At 56.0% G+C, this 11914-nt stretch overlaps 1 protein-coding gene across 1 annotated transcript in view; it reads right to left on the bottom strand.

Moving 5' to 3' along the window:
* Positions 1 to 1371: 1371 nt before the first annotated feature.
* Positions 1372 to 11914, bottom strand: part of SGMS2 (sphingomyelin synthase 2) — a 71849-nt gene continuing 61306 nt past the window's right edge. The window contains exons 4-6 of the mRNA XM_055143523.1: positions 11005 to 11158; positions 6739 to 6905; positions 1372 to 5672 (exon numbers count right to left, since the gene is read on the bottom strand). Coding sequence (XP_054999498.1) covers positions 5469 to 5672; positions 6739 to 6905; positions 11005 to 11158 — 525 coding nt within the window. The 3' untranslated portion in view covers positions 1372 to 5468. The remainder of the gene's footprint in view (positions 5673 to 6738; positions 6906 to 11004; positions 11159 to 11914) is intronic.

Genomic DNA, 11914 nt, shown 5'->3' with positions numbered 1-11914 from the left:
GAAGAAAGTGGAAGGTGGGGCACGCGGGTCCCAGCGCAGGGCCCTGCAGGTGCTCTACAGAGAGGCGGTGCCGAGGCCGCGGGCCCTCAGCTTGCTGGGGCGTCATCCCCAGCTCCGACGGCCGAGGCTGCGGGTGGGGCCGGGGCCTCTCGGGGTCTTGGTTGCTCATTTCCAGGTGCTCCAGGGAGACCCGGACGGTCTCTAAACGGCTACCAGGCTCGGCCACCCAGTCTGTGAGCCGAATCCCACGTCCCCGACTGCATCTGTCCGCGGGGCTCCTGCCTTCCCCTCCGCAGGGCCAGGGCTCAGGGGGCCTCCGCGTGCAGCCCGCCCCTCAGCACTGTCGTCATGGTCCAGACCCAGCGGGTCAGGAAGGGCTCTGAGGGCCCCTCTAGGGAGCAAGCAGAAGGCTCGGGAGTCACACGCCCACCAAGCACCTTGGGAATCAGACCCACCCACATGCACCCCAGAACCTGACCCACTCAGTGCACCCCGAGAACCTGACCCACTCAGTGCACCCCGAGAATCAAACCCACCCACATGCACCCCAGAACCTGACCCACCCGCGTGCACCCCGAGAATCAGGCCCACCCACATGCACCCTGAGAAGCAGACCCACCCGCGTGCACCCCAGAACCTGACCCACTCAGTGCACCCCGAGAATCAGACCCACCTGCGTGCGCCCCGAGAACCTGACCCACTCAGTGCACCCCGAGAATCAGACCCACCCGCGTGCACCCCAGAACCTGACCCACTCAGTGCACCCCGAGAATCAGACCCACCCGCATGCACCCCGAGAACCTGACCCACCTGCGTGCACCCCGAGAATCAGGCCCACCCACGTGCACCCCGAGAAGCAGACCCACCCGTGTGCGCCCCGAGAAGCAGACCCGCAGGAGCACCCTAGCCCCTCGCCCCTGCCCTTGTGCTGTGCTGCAGGAGTCTCCGTCTCTGATCTGAGGGCAGGAAAGTAACCCACCCCAGTCCCCGTGACGGGAGGTTCTCCTCCCATTTCTGACTGTGCTGACAGGGTCCCCTCTAGTAACAGCTGCTGGTTTTAACACCAGCTTGAAACCGAAGTTTTACTATTGGCCTGCTTAGGGGGGAAATGGCAAACGTTTAGTTAAACACTATTTATTCTTAAGGAAAACCTTACACTGTAGTTTAAACGATCTCTTATATTCTTTAGTCATAAAATATAACAGACTTCTACAGGCTTTAAAACCACAGAAGTGTCTTCTACTTGGATTGTGTCTGTAACAGAGTTCAATAAAGTTGGACCAACTTTCAAAAACTTTAAAAATAGCTTTAAATATATATATATGTTAAATGAAAGAAGAAGCATTATGCTAATTTTTAAAAGACAATTGACAACACTATCCTTTATTGGGTAAATACAAAGTATAGGCTCTTACTTTATTCTTTTTTAAGCAAAGCCAAAGAGATTAGAAACCATGTACACGTATTTTTTTTCCAGAAACATAAATTAGTTTTAACTAACAGTTAGGCACTTAAAATGTAAGTGTAAAATAGCATTTTAAAGTACAAACTCTTGTGACACTCCCAAATTCCTCCTGAAATGTTTTTACAAACAGAGAAGCACAAGCGCAGAAACAACTATGAGCAAAGATTATTTTCTCTTTAAAAGCAAAAAACAAAACAACAACTTGAATTTAAAGCCTGAGCGGCCGACCAATGATTAAGGTTCTGGTGGCGAGAACAGTTTCAGAAATGTACAAGTATCTGATCAAAACATAAGCACTTAATAAAATGATTACAGTCGGACATAGTATACGTCATAATGAAAAATATATGCCAGGAATAGAATGAATTCTTGACTCAAAATTTACTTTACAACAAGGCACTTAACACATTCAAACAGTATAGTAAGTTTCTGAAAGAATGCAGTCGGCTCTCTCTGAACCTGTAATGCTATTTCTTTTGTGAATATCCCGTAACATAACTGTACATTTGACATTTCGCAGCATTAATCATTGCATAGGAGGTAAATCAAATAATGAATTCCAACTTGGCAACTGGATTAGCTTATGTTTATAGGTTCTCTTCTTTTAGAGATAATTTAAAATAATTCCACAATTAAACCACCTTCTTTCATGATTCAACTAGGACATAGCACAGTTTGATTAATGGGTAATAAGATAAATCAGGGACTTAGGTGGTCTTTCTTGGTAAAAACATGTAACTTTGGGTACTTTTGACATGATTTTCAGTGTCTAGGAATTGAAATCAAGAGCACGTCTTAACAGAATATGTTTTAGCAATTAAGTCAAAGAAGTTAAATTAATGTAGTACAATGACATTTAAAAAATACAAGAAACTTTTTTACATACAAAAAAGAAGAGCCTCCAACACATGGCATAGTCCTTTGTAGGTTTGATTAAGACTTGTAAACGCATTTACTCTTCCTCACACTTAGACTACAGAAATGAGCATATTAAGACTGGTTTAAATTTTTCATCAGTTTTACAGTGCAAAATAAAAACGACGACGAAAAATGTTTAAATAAAATGTTCCAAAGAGTCAAAATATAAGATATGAACTTTCAATTAAAAAAAAATGCAAGACTTCCAACATGTGCAAAACCCATCACAAGAAGGACGCTTGGTGTTTCAAAGTAAACACAGTGTAGGTAGTTATAAAGGGAGACATTAACGATTGTGAGAATCAGAGGTAAAAATGGCTAGGGTCTTTTTTTTCTCCATTAAATGGATCAAAGATTAGAATAGCAACTCCCTGTGATCTAAACCCTTTGAGAAAGGTTTCATATGCCTTTAAAATAATTTCTTTTACAAAAAATAAAAAAAAATTATTTTGCACAAAGCTTTTAGATTTTTGGTAAAAACAATACAAAACAAATGCCTTTAAAAAAAAAAAAAAACACAACCACCTTGATGCTTTAAAAAGTGGCAAGTCATATAACACCTTTCCACCAGGGGGCGCCGGTGTCCAGCAAAGAACCATCTGCTGTGCAAAAACCGAGGTGAGAGGCCAGAGGCCAGACTCCACTTCTCAGAGACCAGGAAAGGAACGCACAAGCTGACTTTGGGTGGTCCTTGGGGTGGGGCGTGGGAGGAGGGGAGTGCTTTATTTTCAGAGCTGGGGAGAAGAAGCTCCCAAAATAGAATCTCAGGGGCATTGAAAGAATCTGGAAAACAATGTGGCTTCATCAAACTGACTCTCTGCATGCACAGAGGGCCGTGGCAGGACCACCCTCTGGCCGCAGCGCGGGGGGGGGGGGGGGGGGGTAAGCAGGGCTGGGGGGGCCTGCAGGGAACTAGCGAGAAGAGGCAGCTCCCAAGAGGGAAACTGAGGCATCGATCTCCCCCTCAGGGCTGCTGTCCCACACTGGGAGCTGGATTTCACTTGTCCCTCCTATTTTTGCATCTGGAAATGTGGGTGGGTCCTTCAAACCACAGACTTCCTTAGCACCCCAGGGCACTGCGACCGGCCGTGGACAGAAGGTGCGACTCAGGCGCCCCTCGTGCTGCATGTTTTTAAAGTTCTTTGAAAGGTGATGGTATCCCCCTTCTTTTGGAAAGGAGACACAAAGCTGGAATCTGAACTAAAATGGTAAGTTTCCTGTTTTCAAGGATCTCCCACGAGCAGCACACCGTGGTGTTTTCAAAGCTCAAATACTTTTCCTTCTCTAATCGAAGGGAAAGTGGGTTGTCAGAGACAAAGCTAAGAGTCAAAGGCATGCTGGGCTGCTTTGCCTGAATCAGAAGCTCCGGGAGTAAGACAGAGCCAGGAGAACAAGCCCCTGCCCCGCCAGAGAGCAGGATGTCGGTGGTAAGCAAATCCCTGGTTCTATCACAAAAGTCAACGTCAGTAAGAAAAGTAAGTGAAAACGGTGTAGAAACGGCTGAATGGTAGATATGTTTCCTATTGGTTCACGTCCTCATAAATACTAGACGAACTTCCTACGGGCAGACCCTGCCAAGGCCGCCTAGGTTCTTGTTTGAAATGACCAGATCAGAGAGCTCTCTTCCTGCCTTTGAGTTCTGCTCTATTTCCTGCAGGGGTTCTCCGACTCGGAGCCGGGGCTGGCTTGAAAACACAGAAATTTTAGCACCAAAGGGCCGTGAGCCTCTGAAGAGATCTGTATTGTGCTTACAATTTAAAGGTCAATCCTATGTGCTCCACCGAGGCTGACAAGCGTTGGGTGACAAATTGAGGCTTATTTCTCACTCAAAGCAGGGCCAGTTTGCAGCTTCGGCCGCTTCCGAACTGCCTCGCGACCGGTCACACTTCCCGCTGACGCAGCAGGGCTGCTCTGGCATCCTGACATCTTCTGAGGGGATCAGGAATCTCACACTAGCCCCAAATCACCCCAGAGATTCAACTGCATCAAACCAAACAGTAGCTATGACAGTGAGAGCTATGACTGGATTTTTCGAATCCACCGTGTGTGTATGTGTATGTGTGTGTGTGTGTGTGTGTGTGTGTGTGTGTGTGTGTGTGTACGGGGGGGGGTGCATCACCTCAAAGAACTTTAGAAACGCCTCCTGCCGCACTCCCCCTGCTTACATGAGGACGGGGAGGTCTCTGGTTGCTGAAGGGAAATGACCCCAACCGTGGGAATCTCCAGTGAACAGCTGTCCTGCCGAGACGCCCATGAGCAAGGAACCAGGGCGCACCCTGGGGCCCTCCCAGCAGTCTGCCGGCCCGTGCCCCCGAATCTGGGCCTCGGTGTCTGCACCCACAGGTCACCAAGGCATTCCCCCACCCCACCCCCGAGACACACACAGTGGGGGGCCCATGTGTGGGCAAGCCCTGCAGGAACAGCCCCGCCCGAGTTTCCTCCCGCTGAGCCAGGGACCGGTGGAGGTTTCCATGCAGGTGCAGCCACGGACGCTCCCCCGGCTCACGGACGTGACCTTCCGCTCTCACGGAAACCAAAGCAACCCAGAGTGATGCAGGGCGCAGAGGGCGGGGCGGGGGCAGCAGCCAGGCAGGGCGGGGGCTGAACGTGCCCCCCCGCACCCACCCCCGCCTCGCCCCAAAGCCATAGGCTTCCTCCTCCGACTCCCCCGCTCTCAGCTACAGGGCGTCCCGCGGACGGCCACCGGAGACAGAGGCAGGGATTTTATTGGAAACATTAACGATTGCTTCTGACCTCGCAGGGAGATACGCCGGCAGGCCAGCGAGCCTGGTGGGGGGGCTGCGGGGAGGGGCCTGGTTCTTTGGCATCTGGAACAAACTCTCGGTGACCGTCCCCCGGCGGGCGGGCTTGTCATCAGGAACAAGGGCTTCAGGAGAATCTTCCTCGGGATGAATTCGAAACCAAACCCCAGACAGCCAAAGGGTAATACTTCATCTTTCTAATGCTTTATATAAAATTGGTCCACTTCTTCACTTTGCATCAGTTCTCTGAACATCTACAAAACTATACCTTTGGTGCCGGCGACAGCTCCCCGGCCCGAGGGCCGAGGCCGGGGCTCTGCCCCTCAGGTGGACTTCTCGTTGTCCTCGCCGATCTTCTGAACCCGGGAATACTTTTTGCAGGAGGATTTAAAGCAGCCAGGCGGCCAGGACAGCGGCCAGGAGAAGCAGCAAGGGATGGAGCCCTGGACGTTCTTCTCGAAAAAGTAAAAGATGGGGAACCACCAGGCTCGAGACAGAAAGTTAGTCTGCGACGAGACCTTCAAGTTCTGTAGCGGGAAGGAAGAGCGGACAGTGAGACAGGACAGTGAGACGCGCTGGCCAGGCCCCAGTCCCAGGATCGCTCCGCTTAGTCCCGCCGCCCCTTGCGGCCCCTGCCACGGAGCCTGGGACGCAGGTGGAAATGAGCTTTGTGCCTTTGTCCAAACGCGGGGAGGAGAGGAGGGAAGCCCTCTGGCCCTGGGTGCGACCCCCGGAGCAGGGGTGTGGGAGGGAGGGGAGTCACTGCGGAGGCAGGGAGGGTGTCCCGGCTGATCTGGGGAGATGGAGCACTGTGCCCGGGGTTGAGCGTATTTAACAGCAGAGAGCAGCGCCTTGATTCCGTGGCACCCGTGGGCGTCAGATGGAGTGTGCGGAGGAGCACGGGGACAGGAGACCAACACTGGACTGTGGCCGCCGAGACCTAGTGACCCGGGACGGCCTCACCGCTCACCAACCGTCCCAACACTGGGTGCCTTCCGGGAGAAGGCAGTCCCGGCATGGGGCCCGTGCCGTAGCACAGCAGGGAGGGCGTTTGCCTTGCACGCAGCCAACCTGGGTTCGAGCCCCGACACCCCATATGCCCCCCTGAGCCAGGGGTAATTCCTGAGCACTGATCCAGGAGTCAGCCCTGAGCATCCTCAGGCATGGCCCCCAAACAATAACAAGGCTCATGGACTGGCCTCCGCGGGTCCTTTTGGGGACAAGCGGCCGGGAAAGCAAACGAACTTCAGTCCTTTGGGAGTGAGTGAGGGGCGGGAAGGGGCCCCCCGGCGCGAGGGAGGGTGTGCAGGGGCCTGCAGGCCACCAGGGGAGGCTGAGTCCAGCCTGACAGCTCAGCGTGGGTGCCGGCTCCCTGCGCTCAGGGCCGTGGGCCTCGCAGCCTGACAGAAGCTTCCAGAGTCTCCCCAGGCTCAGCTCTCTGCGTGCCTCGTGCCCAGGCCCCGCCTCCCCCGCCTGCCCTCACCGCTAAGGTGGGCTTGGCTGGAAGCAGCAGGGCGGGGCGGGGCGCGAGGGAAGCAGCCGGGTGCGTGTGTGTGGGGACAGAAAGCCCCCTGCCCTCCCCACCCCACTCGCCTTCTCGTTGGCCATGGCGTGGTAGCACCAGAAGAGGCGCGTGGTGATGTAGTAGGCCACGATGACGTCCACGGTGTAGTGCTCGTGGGCCACGAGGATGCAGACGACGCCCGCGGCGCTCAGCAGCCAGCACACCAGGTGGTACCACCAGAAGTGGCGGGGCGAGTCTGCGGGGGGGGGGGGGGGAAAGGAGCGTCACTGGGGGCAGAGCCACGGGCCAGAGGTCACGGGGGAGGAGACTGATGACCCCCCAGGGACGGGGAGGGGTCCCAGGGCAAGGCCACAGCATTTCCGGGAGGCGGCTCAGACCCGGACCAGAGAAACAGCCCCAGGCAGGCGGGGGCTGAGGGGACAAGCAGGAAGCAGCCGGGCCCCCAGGGGTGTTTCAGGCCTCACAGAACTGTCCCACCCACCCCCCTGGGCTGACACTGCCCTCCCCGTGAGGCTGGCACCCCCTCCCCAGGGTGCTGGGCCCTGCTCCCACAGGCACAGGGGGAGCGGACAGGCTGCGGACGGGGACACCCCCAGCCTCCCTCTCGCATCCCCCGAGCACGTGTAGCTGGCTCTCCTGGGGGCATCTCGCTAAAGGTCCCAGACTGCAGTGCTCAGGCCAGATGAATCTTTCCTAACCCCGGCAGGGTCCTAATCCGGTTGTTACTTCTTGGGTCATGACCATGACCGTGATCTGAACTTAATGTTGAATATGGTGGTGCCTTGGCTTGACCTATTCGATGCCAGGGTAGCTCACAGCTTGCCGGGGCCCATCCAGTCCCTTGTCAGGACCCCGATTTTGGGGTGATAGGAAGGAAGGGCAACTGAGGCTTAGGGAGCAGATGCCCAGGAGTGAATATTACTCAGGGTCAGTTAACTCCCAAGTTGCACAAGCAGAGCATTGACCGTCTTCCTGTGTCCATACAGAAAGGACATTGCTCTGAACTAGCACGCAAAGGGCTTACGGAGAAGAGGAAGGCAGTATTTACACGTTATCAGAGGTAAAGGTAGTTGGCCAGTTGGGGAAGCAGAGCACAAAGAAAGAGGTTACAGATACACACAGAGGAACGGGAGTGCCTTGGGAGCACTGTGATGGGAGTAACCACAGTAAGCTGTGTGCTGGGCAAGGCGCTTATTTTTAAATTCATTTTTGGACTGGAACGATAGCACAGCAGTAGGGCTTTGCCTTGCATAGGCCAACCTGGGTTCGATTCCTCTGTCCCTCTCGGAGAGCCCGGCAAGCTACTGAGAGTATCCCGCCTGCACAGCAGAGCCTGGCAAGCTACCCCGGCGTACTGGATATGCCAAAAACAGTAACAACAAGTCTCACAGTGGAGATGTTACTGGTGCCCGCTTGAGCAAATCAATGAACCAGGGGAGGCCAGTGCTGCTGCTGGGTGGGGGCGTCACTCCCTGCAATGCTCCCAGCTCCTCCCGCTCTGCACTCAGGGATCACTCCAGCTGGGCTGGGGGCACTACATGGGGTGCTGGGGATCAACCCAGGTGGCAGCATGTGGGGTGACGCCCTCCCCGCCGTGGTACCTCCTGGCCCCTCCCTGGGTGTCTCCGCTGCGGCAGCCATGGGGAGGGCTGGCAGCTGGGTGCCCGGCGCTGCCCCCGGTGGCACTCGGGCGGCTGGATGGGGCCCCGCAGTCGGCACCTTAGACGCCCCGTGTCTGGCCCGGCCGTGACCCCCTGGTCATTGCTCAGCCCCACATGCAACAGGGAAGCGGGGCTGGAGAAGGAGGAGGCCTGCGGCGTCCCCACGAGGCGTCCTGCTGAGTGACATGAGGCTTCGGGAGGACGGGGAGCCCTGCACGCGACCCCCGCACACGTCCCCGGACGCCGCCTCACGGGGCCCCTGCCCTGACACTCGCTGGCCCTGGGACTCGGCGGCTGAAAGCTGCGCAGAGACAGAGAGACAGCGAGTGGCCCGGCCCTGTCTGGTCACTGCAGCCTCCGGAACCGGGCCTGCTCCTGTGAGCGGGTCACACACCCTCTCGGCTCCGCTGTGGCCAGGGACAGCGAGGGACACCGCGGCCTTGTGTGGCAGCACGCGGGGAAAGGTCTGCTGGGCCCCGGGAGGGGCGCCGAGGCTGGGCTTCCCGAGACTGTTCCGGGAGGGAAGGAGCCCCGGGAGGATGGTTGACGCCGCGGCAACGTTCTCCCGTGAATCAGCGACCAGAGAAGCTCACGGCGGCATCGGCCCGACCAGTCAGCAACGGGGGAGGAAGAAGGCAGGAAAGAATGACAAACCCCGTCATGAACAGCCTGTAACTGTGTCTCACTGTGAGCCAATAAAAAACTAAAAAAAAAAAAAGGCAGGAACGAAGTTCAGACACAGACGCAGGAGCAGCGGCCCGGCGGGGAGGGCCCTTGCCGGGAATGTGCGTGACTGACCCGGGTTCAGGCCCAGCACTGGGTGCCTGAGCACCGCCACGGTCGGAATTCCTGAGTGCAGAGTCAGGAGTAAGCCCTGAGCACTGCTGGGTGTGGCCGATGAAACGAGGGAGAGAGGGAGAGACAGACAGAGAGACAGAGACAGAGACAGAGAGACAGAGAGAGACAGACAGAGAGAGACAGAGACAGAGAGACAGAGAGACAGAGAGACAGAGACAGAGAGAGACAGAGACAGAGACAGACAGACAGACAGATAGACAGAGACAGAGAGACACACAGACACACAGACAAACAAAAAGAGACAGAGAGACAGATAGATAGATAGATAGATAGAGAGAGGTAGAGAGAGGGAGAGAGAGAGAGAGAGGGAGAGGGAGAGGGAGAGAGAGGGAGAGAGAGAGAGGGAGAGGGAGAGGGAGAGAGAGGGACGGAGGGAGGGCGGGAGGGGGAGGGGAGAGTATTAACTGCAAGCAGGCAGAGCAGTGCCAGGGTGAGGTCCAGGCTCTGGTGCTGGGTGGGAGCGAGTGCGTGTGCGTGTGCGTGTGCGTGTGTGTGTGTGTGTGTGTGTGTGTGTGCAGGTGGGAGTGTGTGTGGGGGGGACTCGGAGCCCTGTGGCAGCAGCACCCAGCACCTACAGCACAGAGCAGTGCAGGGCAGCAGGGGGCGCCAAGGGGCCCCGACTGGCCGTGTCCTTCCTCTCCCCCGTCCCCATGAGGCAGCTGGTGCCCCCTCGGCCCCCGCTGTCCCCTCACAGACCTCTGGAGTTCGCTCCCTGAGGACTCATGAGGGACGCTCGGGTCACTCCGCCCCAGTTCCCCTGGGCGCGGCCCCGTGGGTGGGCACCGGCCAGAGGAGTCGCCCGTGCCCGGGGCGGGCTGGCACCTGGCCCGGAGGGAGTCGCCCTGCTCTTACTACTCTGGATTTTCCTTGTATTTATTCTCCTTGGGCCGCCCAAGTGGTGCTCGGGGGCACAGAGGTCACTCCCGGCAATGTGTGGGCAGACCCTGGGCCAGCGGTCGGGTGCTGGGGCGAGGGGACCCGGGGGGACCTCGGCGTGGCCAGAGCGGCTGAGGGGTGGGCCTCGTGGTGCTGGGGGCCGCCTCGTCCCAGGGACACAAAACCTGATCCCCGGCATAAGCACTGAGTTTGCCCCATATTTGCTCTTCTTCCCCTCCCCCCTCCTTCTCCTTCTCTTGATGAGGCTTCAGTCACACAATGTCCCAACACCGTCCCTTCGCCCACGTAGCTTCCCGCCACGACACCCAGTCCCCCCCACCCCCCCCCACCCCGCCCCACAGACACTTTCCTCTGACTCTCATCTCCGCTGTTATTCTTAGCAGAACTCGGCCTTCACTTGCTTTAGATTCCATTTCCTCGGGGCAGGGCGTTCTCCCTGTGCTTTTAGGCCGCCCCCCCCCCATGCACTCTAACAACACCCCCCTCCCGCTCTGCCCAGCCTCGTCGTCTATAAGCTTCCCGGGACCCGTAGGCCAGAGAGGAGGGCCTCACACTCACCCCAACTCCGGACTGGACAATGATCTAACCAAACAGCATGGGGAAAGGCTCTGGCCTTGCATGCTGCTGACCCCAGTCTGATCCCTGGCACCCCTGTGACCCCCCCCCCCCAAGCACCTCCAGACATGACCCTTGGGCACCGTTAGGTGTGGCTCCAAAGCACAACAGCGAAACAAAATGATCCTAAATCTCAGCTGAGACTTTCTCAGTGAAATGACAGTTAGGGCCACAGACACGACCATGATGGCCACCGGCCAGGGCCAAGAACCAGGAATCAGGGACAAGAACTGCCCCGAGCCCGAAGCCCGAGTGGGAGGGGACCCGGGGCCAGGGGTGTGGCCGGGAGCCGCTGCTACTCACATTCTTTGATGAACAAGTACGTCAGGGTCAGCACGACCGTGTGGCCGCTGAAGAGGAAGTCGCCACACAGGATGTGCGAGCCGGTGATGGACAGGCCCCCGCCGGAGATCAGGCGCAGGACCCGCTGCACTTTGGCCTGGGAGTCCCCGTTGAGCTGCAGAGACCAGAGGGGACGGTCAGTGATGCGCAGTCACGTGCTGCCTCAGTGGCAGTGCTCTGGAGAGCCCCTGGGGCCCCCACATGAGAGAGGTCACGGACTCTGGGCTTCCTCTCCCACCGGGTTTGATTCATGTGGCAAGATTCACACATTCTTAGTGGCACTGCTTGAGTGACACATCTTAAATGATTCAGTTTGTCGTTTTTATTCTATAAAGATTTTTTTTTGTGGGGGGAGCTAGAGCGATAGCACGACAGGGAGGACGTTTGCCTTGCAGTGGCCAACCTGGGCTCGATTCCCACAATGCCATAGGGTCCCCTGAGCACCACCAGGAGTAATTCCTGAGTGCAGAGCCAGGAGTAATCCTTGTGCATTGCCGGGTGTGATGCAAAAAAAAAAGTTTAATTTTTTTTTTTTAAAGGCATTTCACAGTGTCAGAGATCAAGCTCAGGGCCGGCTCTTCCTCTCTGTGGGGGGGGTGAAGGCTTGGGGTGGTTGATATTGGGCTCTGCCCTGTATGGGCCACCCCGGAGTGGACAGTGTATACACGCTGGGTTCACCAAGTAATTCATTTGGTCGTATTAGTTTCCAATCAAAGCACTTACAGCAATCACACAGAAAACCAATTTATAGCACAGAGAATGTAGAAAAGAGGAAGGAAAATCCTTTTTGATAACTTTTAGTTACAAGATGTACTGCAACATTGATAATTACAGTAGATTTGAAAGTGGTTTAGTGATGTACTAGTCGCTC

The sequence above is a fragment of the Sorex araneus genome, chromosome 6, assembly GCF_027595985.1.
Source record: "Sorex araneus isolate mSorAra2 chromosome 6, mSorAra2.pri, whole genome shotgun sequence".
Classification (NCBI taxonomy): Eukaryota; Metazoa; Chordata; class Mammalia; order Eulipotyphla; family Soricidae; genus Sorex; species Sorex araneus.
Note: the sequence above shows the minus strand (reverse complement) of the source record. Positions and strands in the feature narration are given on the sequence as shown.